At 51.6% G+C, this 20,248-nt stretch overlaps 1 protein-coding gene and 1 long non-coding RNA gene across 15 annotated transcripts in view; one reads left to right on the top strand and one right to left on the bottom strand.

Moving 5' to 3' along the window:
• Positions 1–20,248, bottom strand: part of Epb41l1 (erythrocyte membrane protein band 4.1 like 1) — a 127,476-nt gene that overhangs the window by 21,519 nt on the left and 85,709 nt on the right. For 6 of the 14 annotated variants that reach the window (XM_040732885.1, XM_040732886.1, XM_040732884.1 and 3 more), the window contains 10 exons: positions 18,364–18,451; positions 17,749–17,901; positions 15,072–15,169; positions 14,675–14,850; positions 12,699–12,847; positions 11,562–11,597; positions 9,365–9,547; positions 6,263–6,361; positions 943–2,811; positions 342–452 (listed from right to left, as the gene is read on the bottom strand). In XM_040732885.1, coding sequence (XP_040588819.1) covers positions 342–452; positions 943–2,811; positions 6,263–6,361; positions 9,365–9,547; positions 11,562–11,597; positions 12,699–12,847; positions 14,675–14,850; positions 15,072–15,169; positions 17,749–17,901; positions 18,364–18,451 — 2,962 coding nt within the window. The remainder of the gene's footprint in view (positions 1–341; positions 453–942; positions 2,812–6,262; positions 6,362–9,364; positions 9,548–11,561; positions 11,598–12,698; positions 12,848–14,674; positions 14,851–15,071; positions 15,170–17,748; positions 17,902–18,363; positions 18,452–20,248) is intronic. The other 8 variants (XM_040732892.1, XM_040732894.1, XM_040732893.1 and 5 more) reach the window with 6 other exon arrangements.
• LOC121134489 lies at positions 3,357–10,055 on the top strand. Its single transcript, XR_005871582.1, has 2 exons — positions 3,357–3,730; positions 9,726–10,055. It is a non-coding gene; the product is annotated as an uncharacterized LOC121134489 (long non-coding RNA).

Below are 20,248 nucleotides of genomic sequence, written 5' to 3'. Positions count from 1 at the left end.
ACGGATTAAACACTACATGTTTTGTTGCTGTTTGTTTTCGTTTTTGTTTTTGGCTTGGTTTGTGACTTTTTTTTTTAAAGAGCAATCTAACACTCACAAATGTTTTGAAAAAACTCAGCATCGGGCTCTGGAGGTTCAGTGTGATTCAGAGATTCATTTGCTAACCAGCCTCCACTTGGCCAGGTTCTGGAAGGTTGAGAGGTGTGAGGGAGACATTCCAGACAAGCCAGAGTGTGAACAGCCACGGGGGTTCGCTGCTAGAGCAGGTGAGAGTCTAGGGAATGATGCATCCCAGCCAGATGAAGATGACCAAGTCATCAAGGCAGAGGGACTGCAGAGACCTGAGGGCCCGGAGGGCTGGCGAATCTCAGGCGCCCCCCCTTCCCAGGGGGGTTTGGTGCTAAGCGGCTGAAGAAGCTCTTCTCTTCCCTGCCCGCATCTCCGGACTTGTTCTGGATTGGAGAAGACAGTTAGTCTTAAGGAGGAAGAAAGGAACTGGGGAGGAGAAGCAGAGTGGAGGAAACCTCTGGATTGTCAGTTTCCACAAGGATACCAGGGATGGGGAAGGATGAAGAAAGATCACTGGATAAGCCAAGCAAGAGAGGGAGGAATCTAGCAGGTGGCACGAGCAGGGCAAAGCAAGTATGTAATTTGCTGCTGGTGGTGGCGCCTTCTCTGTGGCCACTGTGTGACCCTGCAGACATAAGGTCACACCAAAGGCTAGGGGATCTAAAAGCTAACAAGGGCTGAGCAGATGGCCCCGTCTTTCAGCCTGGGCTCTCTCAGGACCATGTAGGAGAAGACCTTCTAGGGATGAAGGAGCAGCATCATTGCAGGAATGATGAGGGGCCACCGAAACATGCCTCTAAGAAGCTACACAGCATGCGGTCAGGTTCCACAAATGGGGACTTGGTGGGCGTGGGGGCTCACGTGGCCAGTTACCCCAGTAGCTTCCTCCAGCGTGGTTTCACAGCCTGAATCAGGGGACATGAGCTCTGGTTCTGTGCATCTTTCCTGGTGGGAGGTAGCAGAGGTGCCCTCCCCGTGGTGCTGGGCAGCCAGAGGCATGGCAGAAGAATGTGTAACTCTGGGGCTGGCCAAATCCCCAGGGGGCTGGAGTTGGACAAAGCCCAAGTCTAGAAGCCTATTTCGCTGATGTTCTACCTGCCCTGGTGAGGCCCCTGGAGGCAGCTCGTGAGGAAGGGCCCTCATTTCACCCTGACTGGCTCGGCAAATTTCCACTCCATGGGTCTCAAATATCCGAATCTTGTTAGCCACTGAGGTCTTGCTAATATCTTCCTGGGAACCCCCTTGGTCCCCAGCCTGGAGCAAAGTCTCTTTTTGCTTTCCTGAAGGGACCACAAACCCCAGGAATGCAGGTCCCTCGGTTCCTTCAGGGACAACTCTGGGCTTCTTGCTGGTAACCGGAGGTGCTTTGCGTGAACCCCGTGTGTCCTTGGGCACGGGACTCTCTCCAGGAAGATGGGAGTGTCTGAGAACTACAGGGAACTGATCTCCCAAGGGATCCCCAAACAGCAAAGTCTTCTCTGACTCAGGAGAGACTGGACTTTGAGAAGTGCCCTCCACAGCTGCCAGAACCTCGACATGACCGGAAGAGGCTGGCAGCGGGATGACTGCCTCTCCGCCCTCTGTCTTGGGTTCTACAGCCTGAGTGGAAACTGCCTTCTTCTCTTTGGGCAGAGAGCTGCTTTGGTCTGGCCTGACTGGCTTCCTAACGTGAGGAGGGATGGTCCTCAGAAGGGCACAGGCCTGAGCATCTAGGTGCACCCCTCCTCCTCCAGGGGGATGCTTCTTCCTTCTTGCAGGAGAACTTTTCTCAGTCTCTCCCATCCAATCTGCGCTCATGGGGGCCTCCTCATCTCCAGCTACCCCAGCCAATGGGTAGGTCAGCTCTCCTCCCCAGCCCTCGTCAAAAGTCTGCCCCACAGCAGCTCTCTGCAGGTCATCAGGCCTCCCATGGTCCCTGGGAGACCAGGCTTCTTCCTCTGAGGAAACCATATGGGTTTCATCTTTATTCCGGCTGGAACCTGGGGCAGAACCCCTGGGGGCTGAGAGTTCCAGCTCCCAGTGCTCTGGGTGCTCCCCTGCCAATGCCATCCAGGTCCCATCTCCAGGAGGAGCATCCAGGTGCCCTTCTCTGTCCTCTGAGGGTAGGAAGAGAGCTTGGTCTTCTTTCTCTCCATAGTTTAGATAGAAGCTCCTCTCTGCGAAGGAGGTGTCAGTCTCATCGCTTGAGTCAGCTCTGGCTTCTGCCTGGGCTGGATCCAACAAGAAGGACTGGAGTCCTCCCTTGTCTGATGCAGGAGAAAAAACTTCTCCCCACACTGGCCCAACCCCTATAGCTGGAGGTCTTCCCCAAGTCTGGGGCCCCTCCAGCCCCCTGCTCAGCTCTACTTGGCTCTCTAGCTGACCATCTGAGATGCGGTGGCTCCTAGTCGTGAGCGTGGAGCTCTGGAGAAGCTTGTCTGTTGATGTGAAGCCTGCAGCTTGGGCAGCCTCTCTGGGGCCCCCCTTGACACACACGCCGTCCTCTCCCAAGGTCTCAGATGGGTTTGCAGTCATCTTCCCTTGCTGACGGGGGCTTGCTCTTCGGGCTCCTACTGCTTCTTCTGTGGCCACTTCAACCTTGAACTTGTCCACCAGAATGTCTACCTTGGAGAGTCTGCCATCAGCAAGGATCTCAGCGAGGCCTGCCTCACTTTCTTCCCGGTGTGTGGGGGCCACTGCTAGGAGGCCAAGTTCTTGTGGCCTAGTGCATACTCTTTCTATAAATACCCAATGCTCTGAGCCCTGTGTTTCAATTGGAGCAAGAAGAGTTAACATGAAATAGCAGGCACCTGAAGGGATGGCCTCTTCCCTCTATAAGAAAGGACCAATCTACCACCAAAGGGTTTGACACTGGGACCATATGTCCTAGGAACTGGCCAGGGACAAAAAGGGGTGGCAAAACCCATCATCATTGTCAAAGTTCTTTTTCCCATTAAGATCCCCAATAAATTGACTGACCCTCTTCAATCACTGATGCCACCCCGATACAGCGGATGGAGTCCTCTGTCTCCCCAGGAACAATGGGAAAAGGGAGATCCACAGGCGGGCCAGGCCTCGTCCTCTTCCTCTCGTAACTATTTCCCACTGCCAGCACTCACATCACAAGGAATCTCTGGATGTTGAGCCCAAAGAGCTCCAAAGACATCCAGTATCATCTCCTTTCAGGGGGAAACTGAGGTCTAGAGGAGGCCAATGACTTCGTTGCAGCCATTGTTGATGTAAGAGCAGGAAAACAATAGCGGCTTTTTGATGTCTGAGCTCTTTGCTGACTTAATGAGCAGCCTTGAAAGACAGGTGCCAACTGGGATCTGATGTCAAGCGGAGAGAAAAGAGTGAGCTGCACAGACCCCAGTCTAAAACATGATCACAAGGGCTTTCGGGAAGGAAAAAGATCAGCAACGATATCAAACAGACAGTTTAGCACCTTTTGAAGCAATGGCTTAAACAGCCTGAACACTCTGGAGTTCTGCCCAAAAGAAATGATTTTAAGACCATTCCTTGGAGAATTCTAACAAAAACCCATGGAAAGAATAGAAAAGAACTGACCAGATCATACCACAGAAGAAAGAGACCACAGGCAACATCATCACAGAGCAAAAGAGACAGAATGACACTATCAACTTTCACAGAACAGCCCTCACCCATTTCCAACAGCTTAGAGGTAAGAATGGGTTTCTCAAATCATTAACAGCCATAAGACCATTGGGATTTTAGTCTTGGAACCACAGAATACTTTCTCCATCCATTAAAAGAGGTCCATCTTTTAATAACTGCATAAGACTGAACATCCCTGGGGAAGCTGCAGGCCCGCATGGTCCCACAGCCTTAAGATCCCTCCTTCCTTTGAAGTCACAGCCTTCAGGATGCAGACATGGAAGCCAACTTCCAAATGTAGGCCTAGGGAAGGAAAGCAACTCCACCACCGGTCACAGAGCCTAGAACCCAAGACTTGATTCTGAGTTCTTTAAAGTCTACCTTTCCACCCTGCCAAGACTGCCTCCATGACAGGTGTGCCTGACACTCCTCCCAGAGGCAGGAGACAGAGGCTTACATGACCTCGAGCTCCTTTTCAGGTTATGACTTGGCAATGAGTCTGCCACACCCATGAGATCTGAAGGAGCTGGAAGGATCAAGGAGCACTGCAACCCCTTTTCCCAGGTCAGGGAACCGGCCTCATTAACAGTCTTACCAGTAGGGAAGAGATCAAAGGAAGGTACAGACGCAGTCTGCTATGGCTGTTGTTTCAGATGTCTGTGCCTGAACCTCAGAGCGATGTGTTCTGCTAGCCTGCAGCGTAAGGACCCTTCTCATCCCCTTGGAAGCAAGCTGTGCCAGTTGCTTCCATTTCTGCGTCTAACCTTATCAGCCTAGTGATAGTGGTCAAAGCTGGCCAAGGAGGTCCCTTCTGGAATATTCCCACTCCAACCCTATCTAGCAAATAGGCTAGATGAGCAACAGTGTGTGGGGGTGGAGGCTGGCACAGATTAGAAAGATTCTAGAGGCAGAGAAGGGAAAACACATGGTAATGTTTAGTTAGTAGATGTCAGGCAGCGCCAGCCCTCATCTACATAATTAAATTTACTCCAATTGGCAACTTTGTTTCAGAAGGGGAAACCAAGGCTTCCACTGAGGAGATCTGCCCAAGATCACTCGGTGGTGGGGAAGAAACAAGGGCTCTCCTGCTGAAAAGCAACAGTTAAAGATATGTGTGGGCAGGGGCGGGATTTACTAAAGAAAAGGACGATTTTGCCCTCATCATAAGACAGGGCCACGTTAGGGTATCCGTAGATAGGTCAGCCTCCTGCTGTTCCCTCCGCTGTCCCTGGCTCTTGAGCGCCTTGCTTAGAGCACCTCCTGTCATCTGATGGCACTGCTTCTGCTCCAGCCACAGCTCTGCTTCATGCCAGACAAGAAGAAACTTGGCTGTTCAGGCCCCACCTGAAACTCTGGATTACATTTTGGGTCAGAGGGGGTTCAAGAGGGGGGCTCTCTAGAACCCACACCCTAGGAGAAACTGTTAGAAGAGGGGCAGAGGGAAGGTGTCCAGTCTCCTGAGGAGTGTCCTCAGCAGGTCTGTGGCCACCAGGAGGCAAGAGGAAGCTCGCGGGCAACTTATCAGAAGAGCAGACTTTGGCCCAGCACTTGTGAGGTCAAAGCAGGAGGACCACAAATTTGAGTCCAGTCAGGGCAACACGGAAAGACCTCGTGGAGGGAAGAATGAGGCGGAGGGAGGGAAAGGGATGGGAATGGGAAGGTGGGAATGAAGGATGGAATGAATGAATGATCCTGTTGATGGCTGTAGACAAAGGAGAGAGGCTGATGTGACAGGCCACTGATAAAAGGTGCACATCTTGGTTCACCCCTCATAGACACCAGCCTTGTTTCTAAGAGCATCTCCAGACAGTAGGACATCACCATGTCCCTAACTCTGGGATGCTGTTGACTCCTGTCTCACTGCCCTCAAGAGAGGACACTGACAGGGTTGCTTTAGTTTTCCATGGGCGAAGACTTCAGGGAGAGCTCTGGTCTGTATTTCCCTTGTCTTGCACTTGCTGAAGTGTTCCCCTCCTACACTGACAACACACTCACAGCAGCCGCACAGGTTCCCTCTGTGGAAGGAAAAAGGTCTGTGTCCTCACAAGCCACACCAACAGACAGAGAGGAGGCTACATGAAGGATATTCCCCAAGCCAGTTATTCCCGACTCAACAGGTACATAATCCCAGTGTGGGGCTGGGTGGGATATGGGATTCCATCCCCAGCATCTACACAGGGCCACAGAAACCCAAGAACCCTTGACCTGCTCTTCTGGACAAACAAACAATGCCCTCCTCACTTAGAAGGATATTTTTGGGAGGAAGATATGGACTTTTGCCTGACTAGAGACTCAGACCAATGCCCCAGATGGGTTTAGATAGCTGGAAGCAGGGGAGGATGTAATACCATGTCCTAGCTACCCATAGACTACAATCAGGCTTCTAAACACAGCCAAGATCTCAGGGCAGGACACACTCAAGGGCCAAGACACTCAAGCTAAGGGTTAGAGCCTGCCTCCAGAGAGGATCACCCCTGCTCTCTTCTCCATGGCAGAGTTTGGTCTATTCCCCTCACCCCAGGGAAAGGGTTTTCTTAAGATCCTGGAGGGTGGACAGGGATGGGCTGGAGAAGGGATGTGGGGAAGTAAAGACAGTAACCTCAGGAGATGCTGCCAGGCTTTTCTGAGTGAACACTTCCAAGCCTGCTGCTGTTCCAGGTACCAAGTCCTGCTGAGAAGTGTCTTGGGTCCTCTGGGCCTGCAGGGGAGGCCCAGGGCCAGAGGAAAGGGAGGGAGGGAAGAAGGAAAAAAGAAATGAGAGATTGAGAGAGGGTGAGAGAGAGAGAGGGAGGGGGAGAGAGGGAGAGAGGGAGAGCAGAAGAGACACACAAAGTCTGTAAATACTCCAGCTTTGTAGGCCCCGCATTGCTTTGTTAGTTCACAGATTCAGTCAGGAAGGAGCCACCATGAGAGGGGAGACAGGGAGGGACAGCTGTGGCTGGCTGCAAGGCAATCCTGTGACTTTTGGTCAGTCTCTTGTGCCCACTAACACTCAAGGGAAGCTGGAAGTTCACAGTTAGACTCTGACTTCAAGCCTGCCTGTGGTATCATGGGCTTAGACCATGGTTTGAACCTGTAGCTGGGGTCACAGTCATAGCTTTTAAAACTTGTCCTTGAAAAGCTGAGGAGATGCCATAATTAATAAAGTTCTTGTACACGTATGAAAATTGGGTTCGGATCCCCGGCACTTGTGAAAAAAGCCAGGTGTTGCAGCACACATCTGTAATCCCAGCTCTGGGGAGACAGGAGGATCCCTGGAGCTCACTGATGGGCCAGCCTAGCTGAGTCAGTGAGCTCCAGGCTCAGTAAGAGGCCTTGTCTCAAAAAGTAAAGTGGAGGGGCTGGCAAGATGCCTCAGTGGGTAAAAGTGCCTGTTGCCAAGCCCAAAAACCCAGGTTCAATCCCACAGGGAGGAAGGAGAGATTTAACCTCTGGCCTCCACATGAATGCATACACACATACATGAGTGATGTACATGAGCACACACCCACACAAACACATACACACCCACACCACCGACACCACCCCAAACACAACTGACTTTCAAACTAAAACCTGGGTTTGCCCATTGGGGATTGTTCAAGTTCCTTCCACTTTCTCCTTGGCGTGGGTAGGACTCAGCATGCTCTGAGATGACTAAGAGAGTCCTGGGTGGTATGCCCTCAGAGGGTCCTCCACAGAACCATTTTGGGCCAGAGATTCTAGTCTCCTTCAGCAGTGGTCCCATAACTATCAACACTTCCTAGAGAACAATGAGCTTCTATCTTCACTGTTTCAGCTAGCCTTGCCAATGACCTCCCAATGGAATGACATTCTGGTCCCCTTTCAGAGGTGACATCACTCACCCAAGGACAGAGTCAGGTCCTTGTCTATGGCTCTTCCCATTTTGGAAATCTTAAAGAACCCATAAATCCCAAGGGACATAAAGGACAGCCCTAAATGGTTCATAACTCCAAGGTTGGCTCCTGTACTTCCCAGGAGTGGTAACTGCAGATTTCAGGTAACCTCTATCTTCGGTAAGGTCCCTCTGCTGGCAGCTCCAGTTGTCACCAGCAGGTGGAGCACACCCCCGATTCCAGGTCCTAGCTGACCAGCATTCATCCACTTACTGCACCTTTCTCTGCTGACATCGCACCCTTTGGGTAGCTTCTATATCACACTTCAATTGCACCTAGGCCAAGACCTGAGCCACCTCAGGACTGTTAGAAGTTACTCTGGCCGAGTCTTTTCCCTAGGGAATGAGGGGTCAAGAGGAGAGTGCTGTGTACCAGCTCAGTACATCATGACCACAGTTGAGTCTGAGGTCTTGGTTACAGCCCGAGGGCCATGTGCATCCTGGGTAACTACAAATGCCGATTGATACATGTGTAGATGACAATATCATGTCACAGTGTTTAAGTAGGTGTCTTCTCTCAGGATAGCAGCCTTCAATGCCCCACAAAGCATCCCTAACTGTGTGATTTTGGCAGCCATGGAACCCCAGCTGTGTCAAGAGTTTATAGCTCACAAGGAAAACCCTCTGCCATCCAGTGAGCTCAGACCATGGCAAGGGCCAGGTGAATAAACACTCTACAAATTAAATCATGGCTGTGCCACCAATGTCCAAAGCACTGGAGAGAAAGCACGTATACAACTAACTCTATGCCTAGTCTGCACACAACTTGGACTGCTCGAGGCTGTGAATTCATGACAAGCACAATGATGTGAACACAACAAGCATAGCTATCATGCTGAGTCATCTCTCTGGGTCTCAGTAAAAGCAGGTCTTTGAACAGAGAGGGTTCCCAGGGTCCTTCCAGTTTCGATTTGGAGATCTGCAAACGCCAACTAGCTCATACTAGACAGCATGGTGGCCATGAGGTCACTCTCCAGGCATCATCTCATCTGACCCTTATAACATCCACCTAACAGGGCCTCAGGGAGATGAAGTAACAAGCCAGATCCTCCAGCTGACAGGTAATGGAACCAGGAGCCTAAGTTTAGACCACAAGCAGCTCGAGAGGGAAGATACCTACCCTGAAACTGGGGTAAATCCTGGCAAGATTCAGCAATTGCTAAAAGTAATAGCTTGGGCATATAAATGCAGGATTTTCCCAAATTGTATCTTCTTCAATTGAGCAAGTACCCCCAGATTTTCACCCTGAAGAGCAGGACATATGGGGTCCTTTTGGGAAAGCCTCAGGAGTGGTCTGGGTTATTATGGAGGTCTCACCCCACTAGAATTCTTCCAGCAGGGACCATGCTCCCCCCATACTGTCACATAAACTCTAAGGGGGCTGGTTCCTGTGTAGGGCTTCCAGGGTTCTCAGAGTTGAATATGCAAGAGACTTGCCTAGGCCACTTGTTCCAAGGCCTGTTCCAGGGCTTTCTTGGCAAACAGCTGCTTTAGTGGGTCCCACATGTGGTCTTAGAACCTGCACTTCTAATAAGCCCACTTTCCCCATTTTTCTTTACTTGATTGAAGAGGAATACACCAAACTACCAGGAGCTTTTCATGTTTTAAGATGGTCCCTAGGACCCAGTGATTAGTGGATTTGACCCTCTCAGCCTAACCTGCCTGCCCATCCCACCAGCCTAGGGCAGCAACAGGCACATACTTGTGTGGTAGATGAATGTAAATATATACTTAGCCCCTATCCCTACCCCTGCCCTGTGCCTCTTTACCCAAGGTCCCCGTTGAGGGCTTCAGCAGAATACCTACCTCACTGGCTTTCTCCGGGGTGCCCTTGGGGGAGGGGGAGGCGGGTGACGAGGGCAGCCTGCGCTCCCGCTCCCAATCTCGATCCCGGTGGATCAGTTTGCTGTTGGGCTCCTTCAGGGTCCTCTTGAGCTCATTGATGCTGGCCTGGTGCTTCAACAGGACATCCTCTGGCTTGTCCAAGAACTAGGCGTGGGAGGAGGGACAGAGGTATGAGATGATTAGTGAATAAGGCACAGGAAGATTAGCATCAGCGTCCTCACCATCCCATGCCAACACCGTCACCCTCATAATAACCCAAGGATGACAAAGGGGACAGCCTAACGAAGTTGCTCCCTCTTCTCCCCTGCCTACCTTACCCCAGAACATTCGGCTCCACTCAACCCTCAAGCCTGGGTGAGTTCCTGCCGTATTCTGAGCCCAGATGGAGTGAGACACACAGATACACAGATGACTTTCCTGCTTATGATCCAGGTACAGCAGGCAGCATGTACCAAGGTGAGAAGTCCCTGGTGCATTCACTGAGCTGCACAGGCTTGCTGGCTGGATTCCCAGAACCCCCTTGAATTCTGGCTCCTCCCTCTGCTCAAGACTTGGACCACTGTACTTAATAGCATGTTCAGTCTAGGCTCTTCTGATCCCCCATCCAACTGCTCAGGCCCCGTGGAGGCCTGGGATAAAGATATGCTTAAGATGGGTTGTCCAGAAAAATGGTCCCTGTTCCCCTCTTCTGGGCCAGGAAAGACTATGCAGCCTTCTGTGCCATGGACCGCTGCCTTCTCCATCACAGAACCTCCCAGATGCCTTCTGAGTCCTCGCTCTCTAAAAGCAGACAGAGTCAGATGCCATCAGCGAGACCAGGATGCTGGATGGTGTGGAAGTGAAGTTCGTGTGGGGTGAGAAATTAGAGATGAGGGAGAAGAGATGAGCAGTGAGTCCATGCCAGTGTTACAGATAGACCAGTCTGCTTGGGCCCGGTGAGGATGAGCCACAGAGAACTGCCTGTTGGTCATCTGCCTGCTTCTGGGAGGGAAAGAGTGCTGGCAGCCCAAAGACTATCTATCTGCAAGGCTATTTGAGAACTACCTGGAAGATAAGCTTGCCCTTGGTTAGGGTCAGACTCTTCCCCTGGGTTCTTCTCAGGAAGAAAGCCAATCCCACCGAGGCTTCTGCTTTCTCCACAGACACCTGACTGGACCTCAGGCCTCCCTCCCAGGCTAAGCTGACTACAGACCATGTGTATCTGAGAGGTTAAGTGGGTTTGTACAGGGGGGTGAGAACAGACTTAGCCTAAGATGATCTCAAATGGCCCTGCTGGCCCTGTGGTAAACTGTGCCCCCAGAAACTGGAGAGTGGTTGGGCCCTGGGATCCCTAGAGGTTAAAGGCCTTGGAGGGGTGAGTGTCACAACCTGACACAAGAATGAGGAGGTATAGCTGAAGTCACAGGTAGTCTGCACGCCTGTTGTGAGATAGGATCAGGGCCCAAGGAGCCTTTCTAAGTCAGCAGCGGAGCTGGGCTGAAGCCCGGATCTCAGGATGCCATGGCTGGGCCCTGACTGTGGCCTGCTCTCAGCAGCCCGAGAACAAACTGCATCTCCAGAGAGACCTGGACATTGTGAGGGGGAAGAGGTGGGGGCGGGAGGCAGAAGTTGATGTAATCATTGACTAGGAAGATGAGAGATGGAGAGGAGGTATCCAGGGAGGCATCAGCAGCCTGCTCAGGGAGGCAGTGGGACTGGGATATGAAAAGATGCAGACGTGCCCTGGGGGTCCCCTTCCCACCCAGGCCCCACCCTCACATCTGGTTGTCAAGAGATACAAATAAGCAGATGGGATGTGGGTGTGGCCAAACAGTGTTACTGGAGAGGAGATGCAGCTAAGGGAGGGGAGGGTGGGAGCAGCTAAATGAAAGCACACAAGTGGGGGAGGGGAGAGAGGCAGCCAGAGATCGCCAGACTCCCAAAGAGGGATGCTGGGTGGAGGGCAGGGCACGTGGATGGGGCTAGAATCTGACCTGGGAGCTGAAGACACGAGCTTAATGGGGAGGGCAGTGACCAGAAAGGAAAATAATGGAGAGGAGGGTATAAAAATGGGCAGAAATGAAGTTGAAGCTGAGGTGGTGCCAGGGCCATGAGCTGGGGACAGGGTAAGATGGTGACAAATGATGGCTGTCGAGGGAGAGATGGGTCCATGCAGTACCTCCTGCTTGTGTCTTGGCGTGGTTTCCTGCTCCGGCTGGTAGGATAAGGCAGGAGGGAAAGGAACCAGCAGGGTCAGTAGAACAAACAGATTAGAGACACCACAACCAGCCTGGTCCAGCAAGGTAGCTCTGTGCATTCATACCCAATCCCACCATGCAATGTGGGCCAGGAGAGATGCTAAGGTAATAATAGTATTGAGGTAGTCAGAGGAAGGCATGGGGTAGGAAGCAGGTGGCTAGCCCAGAGTGGGTAGAGCATTCACAAGTTGATGTGTGTCGGGCATTTCACCTGTAACAGTGAGCATGTGATTAGGGGCCTGTGTTCACACTGCAGAACTACATGGCAGGAAAGGACAGCTCAGCGATGCCAAAGAAGCCACGCCTGGCCTATGTGTGGCCAAGCCTGTGAACATGCTATTATCATGTCTGCAAGAGTCCAAGGCTGGGGTGCGGATGTCACAGAGTAAGGCGGGGCTGTGTGTCTGCAGGAGCATGTACATATTACACACACTGGGGTGTGGATGTCCCAGCATGAGGGCGGGGCTGTGTGTGTCTGCAGGAGCATGTACATATTATACACACTGGGGTGCGGATGTCACAGAGTAAGGCGGGGCTGTGTGTGTCTGCAGGAGCATGTACACACACTGGGGTGCGGATGTCACAGCATGAGGGCGGGGCTGTGTGTGTCTGCAGGAGCATGTACACACACTGGGGTGCGGATGTCACAGCGTGAGGCTGGCCTGCAGGAAAGGACACAGTTAGACTTCTTACTGAGGCCCTTGGTGACCTGACCATGCTCAGGGGAGGAGAGGAGACACGGAGCCAGACCACAATTAAAGGGGATATAGAGCAGGAAACGGGAGTGGGGTGGGGGTCCTGAGTTTCCCAGGAGGTAAGCACCCGTGAACCAGAGAAGCTGGGTGAAAAGGGGGCAGCATGCCACTTCCAACCCCAACCCTACTCTGCATCTCCAGGTGTGGAGTACTGCCCAAGGCCAAGGTCCTGCCGGTGGTGGCCCCACAGCAAGGGTGCTTGGACACAATTAGGAAACGTGAAGGCCAAGCCTAAGTTTAGGCCTCAGGCCACCAACCAGGTCCCCTGAGAATAGGATACGCAGCCACCCAGTGGGCTCCTACCTTCAGCTCCTTGATCTTTGTGGGGGTCCTGAGCTCTCCTTCTTCAGCCTCTGATCGCCGTCCCCCTGACTCAGCATCTTCTTCCCGCTTGTCACCGTCAGGCCCTGCATCATGATTCTCACTGACTGAGGCAGGGCGGGAGAACTCCGCTAAAGTGGACAGAGGTGGTGGAGTGTCTGTGAGGCATCTCCCTGTGCACAGTGTGGGATCCAGCCACGGCCCAACGCTCCCCACTGCAACCACTGCTCAGTCCTCCCCACTGCTCAGTCCTCCCCACTGCAACCACTGCCCAGTCCTCCTCACTGCCCAGTCCTCCCCACTGCCCAGTCCTCCCCACTGCCCAGTCCTCCTCACTGCAACCACTGCTCAGTCCTCCTCACTGCTCAGTCCTCCCCACTGCCCAGTCCTCCTCACTGCCCAGTCCTCCCCACTGCCCAGTCCTCCCCACTGCAACCACTGCCCAGTCCTCCCCACTGCTCAGTCCTCCCCACTGCCCAGTCCTCCTCACTGCCCAGCCGTCCCCACTGCCCAGCCTGGTCCACAGCTGGAGAGTCACAAAGCGACTTCCTAGCCATGGGTTCCTTTCTACAGCACTAGTGTCTCAAATCCAACCCTTCCAGGCTGGGTGACAGTGGATAAGTTACACTCCCTCTGGGCCTCAGTTTCCTCATCATTAAGTAGTATCTATGCCAGAAAGATGAGGTAAGGACCCAATAAACTAAGGTGTATAAGTACTTTGGAGAGTATCAGGCCGAGAGTAAACCTTCCATCCATGCTGATCCAGCAAACATTGCTGTTTGTATTGTGGTCCTTGGGCAATTCCCAATATATCATTATCTAGCAATACCCAGATATCATGAGACTAGCTTTTATAAGTGACAGTAGCTTCAAATGATTTGCTTTCTCTGTGAGTTAACAAGAATTCAAAAGGATTCCTGTAATGTTCATCTCTCGCCACAATTTTAAAATATTTTTCTAAAGAGAAGAAGGGTGGGCTTAGAGACTGCACCAGGCCCTGGGTATAACCCAAAATGTTGCAGACTGAAGCCGGGCATTGGTGGTGCACGCCTTTAATCCCAGCACTCAGGAGGCAGAGGCAGGTGGATCTATGTGAGTTCGAGGTCAGCCTGGTCTACAGAGCGAGTTCCAGAACAGCCTCCAAAACAATACAAAGAAACCCTGTCTCAAAAACAAAAACAAAAACAAAAACAAAAGTTGCAGACTGAGCCTTAGTAGGAAAAAGGCTGCGAAAACCCCTCATGATGACAACCAGAGTACACACATCATTCTTTGGGTTGGCCACCATTAAAGCGACATGCCAATTGCCTTTCCTTTCCCGGTTATTTCCCTCTGCAAAGTGCCAATTCCTACTCACTACCTGGCTTGATTTGCATTGCTCTGTGTTGTGGGCTAGCCTGGGAATTACGACCTCCATTTGACAGAGGATATGTTGAGGCTCAAAGAAGAGAAGGTCCCATAGATGTCCTTTCAGGATGTCAACACAAGAAACCCAGCCTTCTGGTTAGAGTCCAGGGTTCTGCTCCCCTGACAAGCCCCCCACCCCAGCTCTGGGATAACCTCTGTTACAACCTCCCCTCCAATCTGGGATCCATTTAGTTCTGACATAGGAATGGGGTCAGGGCCAGACCAGATCCTCTCCTTCATGTAAACCACACAATGTCACTCTCTGGCAGAATGTCAACCTGTGCACTGTTGAGCTTCTTAGGCAAAGGCCCAGAAAATTAGACGGCAGAACCTGGGACCCCAGAGAAGTCCTGGAGTATATGTCATCCCGGTGGGACAGAGCTGACCTAGCACTGCCTAGGAGCAGGGGTGCTTGTCAGACACCATGTCTGGTGCAAATGACCTTGGGAGTGTCTGCCACAACTTCCACATTTGTTCTGTAGACCTGCCATGTTCACACACCTGGTCTCTCCTGAGGGTCACTCTAACCCCAGCTCCAGTCTGGGCCATACCTCCATCAAGGCTCCGGGACATGGTGTATCGCTTGCTGGAGGAACGCTCAAAGAAGGGTGCAGGCCGGTCAATGAGGGCACTGGCTTGACGGGTCTGTGCCTGGGTCCTCCCACTGTACCGGAACTTGGAGCCCATCACCAGAAAGCCCTTGGGTGGGGGCTCTGGGGACACCAGCCTAGAACAGAGTAATGGAGATGAGGAATGGGGATCCGGCCTGTACTGTCAGACCCAAAGTCAGACCACAGGCTTTTCATTCCAGTGTCCCACCAACTGCAAAACCTGACAGTCCAGAAAGGGGAGACTTGGAAAGGGTGGGGCTTGCTGTGCTAACTTCGCTTCCTGCTCCCCTGAACCTCACAGGCTGTTAATCCCCTTACCCCACCCAGGGCAGCTCACCGGAAGAACGTGTGGTGCTCAATGCAGACCTTCCACAGCCGCTTGGCTGAGCGGTGGTTAGGGAGCTTGAAGCCGATGGTGCTCTCAAACTGCTCGTACTGGGAAGCCAAGAAGGTTAGAGGTGAGGCCTGGGGCACACTCGCCACCAGCCCACTACTCACTCTCTCTCACACAGGTGCAACTTCAGTCTGTTCGTGCTGTAAACAGGGCAGACTCAACACTTTTCTGTGGCAGGTCCAGTGTTAACCACTGTAGACACTGGAGGAAACACACTCAAGTCTAAGGAATAGGAGGTCTCGGAATAATTAAACAGGGCTGGGGAGATGTCTCAGTGGTGAAATGCTTGTCTCAAAAGCATGAGGACCTGAGTTCAAATCCCAAGAACCTACGTAAAAGGTCAGATGGGTGTGGGAGGCCACCTGTAATTGCAGTCGTAGAAGGGGAAGATGGAGGGTCCCTAGAGCAGTCAGGCTAGCTAGACTAGTCATATTGGTGAGCTCTGGCTTTGACTGTGACCCTGCCTCACTGAATAAGGTGGAAGAATGGTTGAGGATGAGAGAGATTTCTAATATCAACCTTGGGTCCCCCCCAACACATACATACACAGACACACAAACACACTCATATACATATTACACACACATCCATGTACATACCACACACACTCATATACATACTACACACTCATGTACATATCACACACTTGTTTACACACACACACTCATGTACACACCAAAACATACACTCATATATACACTACGTATCATACACACACTTATGTACACACCACACACTGGTATACACACTCAGATACAGCACATACACACTCATGTACACACCCCACATACACTCATGTACAACCATATACACACTCATGTACACACCACACATACACTCATATACAACCACACACACGGAAAAAGAACAAAATAAAATAAGATCATTGCAGACACGGGTAAGAGCTATGGGGGGAACGAAGGACCTGCTAGGCAGGCTTGGGTGCAACTGTCAGAAAGGGCTGCCCTTCATACACATGAGATTTATGCCAGGACCCACAATGTCCCCAAAGGTGAAGGTGTCAAATACTTCAGCCCTGTGTGGTGCATTTGGAAGGTAAGAAAAACCTTAAGAAGTGGGGCCCACTGGGAGTTCTTAGGACACTGGTGTGTGCCCTGAAATGCCATGCCTTTGTACTCCGTAGTTACTCTATGCCTTGAGAGGCGTGGCCACTCTATCCTTTCATGTCCTCCTGTTATGATGTACCACTTCTCCAGGAGCCCAAAGTCCCGGGACTAATCAAACACGGACTAGCCCTCCCAAACTGAGCCAAAGCAAGCCTTCGCTCGCTACAGCAGATGACACTGGGTGTCTTGTCCCAGCGACTGATGCTGATGTGTGTGTGGGAGATGGCAGTGGTTGGCAGGAGCTGATGTAATACAGGGAAAGAGGCGGGAGGTCAATGAAAGGGACCATGTAGAAAGGAACCATACAGTGACAAACAGTGGCTGCTGTGGCAGGCACAGTGGTGAGCAGGGCCAGGAGGGGCATGGTTACTCTAGCAACAGAATCAGAGGGCTTCTGATGGGACTCTACAGTGAAAGGACAGGAGCGGGTGCATGTCTCTGTGTACATCCGTGTGTTATCACGTGCCTGTGCATGCCTCTGTGTACATCATCCCGTGTGTTATCACGTGCCTGTGCAAGCCTCTGTGTACATCATCCCGTGTGTTATCACGTGCCTGTGCAAGCCTCTGTGTACATCATCCCGTGTGTTATCACGTGCCTGTGCATGTCTTGGTGTACAGACACAGCGGGCTACTGAACACAGGCAAATTTGTGAATGCAGAGAGACATGTATTGACTTTTCTGTGTAGCCTGAACCCATGTGGCTGTCCTATGTTCGCTCATAAAGTATATGTGTGAGTGCACATGTTCGCATGCACACGCTGCGGGAAAGCACAGGGCTGGCGGGTGGCTCGGCAGATAAGGCATTTGCCACTCGGCCTGACAACCTCAATTCGATCCCCAGGACGGGTATGGTGGAATGAGAAACTGACTACAGAAAATAGTCCACAGGACTTGACCTCTGGCCTCCACATGTGCACCACAGCAATATGTACATGTGTGTGCATGCATGTACATATGCAGAGACAAATGAACAAAATGTATGTCCAGGGTGTGTAGTCTATGTAGGGAGGCAGGAGGGAGGGAGATCCATCTTCCATGAACCCTAGAACCTTGCTCATGTTTCCTGGGTAGGAAAAACCCAGGCCAGCTGCTGGGGCTCAGTCATCGCCTCAGTAGTGTGGGGTGTGGTAGTGTGAATGTAATTGGCAGCCATAATCTCATAGGGAGTGGCACTATTAGGAGGTGTGGCTTTGTTGGAGTAGGCATGGCCTTGTTGGAGGAAGTGTGTCAATGGGGGTGTGGGCTTTGAGGTTTCCTATGCCCAGGATATCTCCCAGTGTGTCAGTTGACTTCCTGTGACCTGCATATCAAGATGCAGCCAGCACCACGTCTGCCTACACACTGCCATGCTCCCCACCACGATAATGGACTGAGCCTCTGAAAGCAAGCCACTGCGATTAAATGCTGGTGTGGTCATGGTGTCTCTTCACAGCGATAGAAACCCTAAGGTAGGGAGGTGAGTGAAGAGAGCAGGTTTGACCCAGACTCACCTCCCCAGGCCGGATCTTGATGTAGAAGTTACTCCTTTTGTAGGAGATCTTGAGAATCTTGGGCCAGGCAAAACGGTTGATTCTCAGGCGGTCCCGGTAGATGAGCAGGCCATTGGCACAGACACCCAGCATGATATCGATGCCCTCAGAGTCCTGCACAAGGAGAGAGCATGGAATGAGTGTTTGGAGCCAGGCAGGGATGGCCTGCTACCACCCTGCTCCACTTGTAATGAGCTCCCTCAACTAATATTCCCCATAGTCATCTAGACATCCTCTCTGTCACTTAGTCATCGCCTCACCGCTGGCTTCTTCAGTCGCTTGCTCTGTCAATCACTCATCCACTCAACAAATCTTAGGAGCATACTCATGGCAGGCCGTGTACCACATGCTAGTGCGGCAGAAATGAGCTGAGGCCTCGGTCTATCTTTCACACACACAAACTACTAGGTTTATGAGGAAACTGAATCCAAGGGGTGATGATAAAGGTTTGAGAGAATAAAAGGTTATTAACTTTGAGAAAGGAAAACCCCAAAGGTTCCGAGTTGGAGACACTACCTCTGGAGGGGCCACCCCAGGAACCACCTGAGGTGATGGCTTGTGGGGACTCAGTGGTACCTTAGCATGGTGCAAATCAACCCCATACATGGACAGCTTCTTGGCGTTCTCCAGGAAGTGGATCTCCGCCTCTCCTGGGGTCATGCCCCTGAGGAAAGAAAGGATGATGTGGAACGTGGCAAAGGCCTAACGTGAGTCCCACTGGTTGTAGGTGTCACCACCAGAACTGGCCATTCCAGAAAGGCAGGGGGCTGAGCCTTGCCTGGGCCCTCTACTCGAGGCCCCTCTGCTTCAATCCACCGCCTTCTACAACACTCAGGAAGCAGACAAGGGCTAGACTAGGAGTTAGGATTTTTTTGTCTCGGTTCCCACCAAATTAAGTATGAAGTTCATACATCCTGCGTCTCATGGCTGGAAGACCACTATGAAGATGGTGTTCATTAGAGTCACCCAAGGGCTCCTAACACCACCCTCAGAAGATGACAGTGTCAGTGCCACTTAGTCTCCCTTCAGGAACAGGTCCTCAGCTCCTTTCTTACGGGCTGTGCTGGGAATCAAGCTCCATCTTTGCTCTGGCTCAGGGAGCTCAGGCTGCAGTTACACTCACAGCAAACACCGTCAAGGACTATGGCGCTGCTTCCTGCTTCAGGCACTTGGCCTATATGCAGCCTTTCAGTCTATACATGCTGTAGGGCAGGTGTTGCTCTCGAATGAGGAAGCCAGTGCTGGGGGAAAGTCATGAGCTCACTGAAGAGTGCATCGTTATTAACAGCAGGGTCTGGATTTAACGCTAAGCAATGTGGCTCCAATCTGTCTCTCTACAATCTCTGGACTCCATTTCCTCCACCCTGTCCATCTTGGAAATCCTGTGTGGAATTCAAAGATGCCAGATGTCAATGTGCCTTAAGTTCAAAGAGTTATGATGACCACTGCAAGCGGTGATCAAGCACATATTGATCTCTTTCTAAGAATTATCAATCTCCAGGGCACCTGCTATCTAGGATAGGCAAGAACAGCAGACGGTAGGCATGGCACCCTCATCCTGCGTCTGGTGACCATGACTGCTTGTCTCCTACTCAGCATGACTCCATGGCAGTCAGTATGAACCCAGCAGGGCTGTGTGCAAATCTCTGAGAGCGTTTATTTGCCAACTTTGGCTTATCACCCGTCACACCTCGCAGGCTGATCCCCACATACGAACTCATCACATCTGGCCATGATCCCCCTCTCCAGATGCAGTCCACAGCGCACAGCACTCCCCACGCCCTCCATGCACAGAGATGGGACAACATCATCAGAGTCCTTCCCACAGGTGCAGCACTGTACCCTTTAGAATGTATTTTCACATCAGATTCCTAAAACAAGCTTGAGCTTGGACCAAAGCATTTCCGGATGAAAAGGGCCATGCAAATCATTTCCATCCAGAGGCAGGTAGTGTTCTCTGCAGAGCAGGCACTGAGAAATGGCAGTGGACTGTATTCCCATTGCTGCAATTGCTTAGGGGTATTATGGGCATTCAATGTCTACAGCCCAAGGAAGCTTAAGATCCTGCATGATGAATTCTGCTGTCCCAATACCAGCGACTGAGCAACACTCATCATATCAGCCTGTGTATTTATAGGTGAAAATGGGACTTACAGAGGTTCAGCAGCTAGCCCACAATCACACATCTGGCCAATTATCTTCTAACTCCAGAACAAAGTATGCAATCAACAACTCAACAAAGTATGCAATCAACAACTCAACAAAGTATGCAATCAACAACACAAATGCTCCAATTGATGCATAGCGACACAGCCCACATGTCACGTGGCTTTAATATTTGCTCTGTGGCCTCCTTAATAACCCCATGGGGCATGTTGACCGGCACCATGCTGAATAGATGAACACACCAAAGCACAGTGAAATAAAATGACCTGTTGACATTCCCTGGTTAGAAAGAGGC

This window comes from Mesocricetus auratus, unplaced genomic scaffold (genome assembly GCF_017639785.1).
Source record: "Mesocricetus auratus isolate SY011 unplaced genomic scaffold, BCM_Maur_2.0 Super-Scaffold_100028, whole genome shotgun sequence".
NCBI classification, from domain to species: domain Eukaryota; kingdom Metazoa; phylum Chordata; class Mammalia; order Rodentia; family Cricetidae; genus Mesocricetus; species Mesocricetus auratus.
The sequence above is the reverse complement of the archived record's forward strand: the minus strand, read 5'-3'. Positions and strand labels throughout refer to the sequence as shown.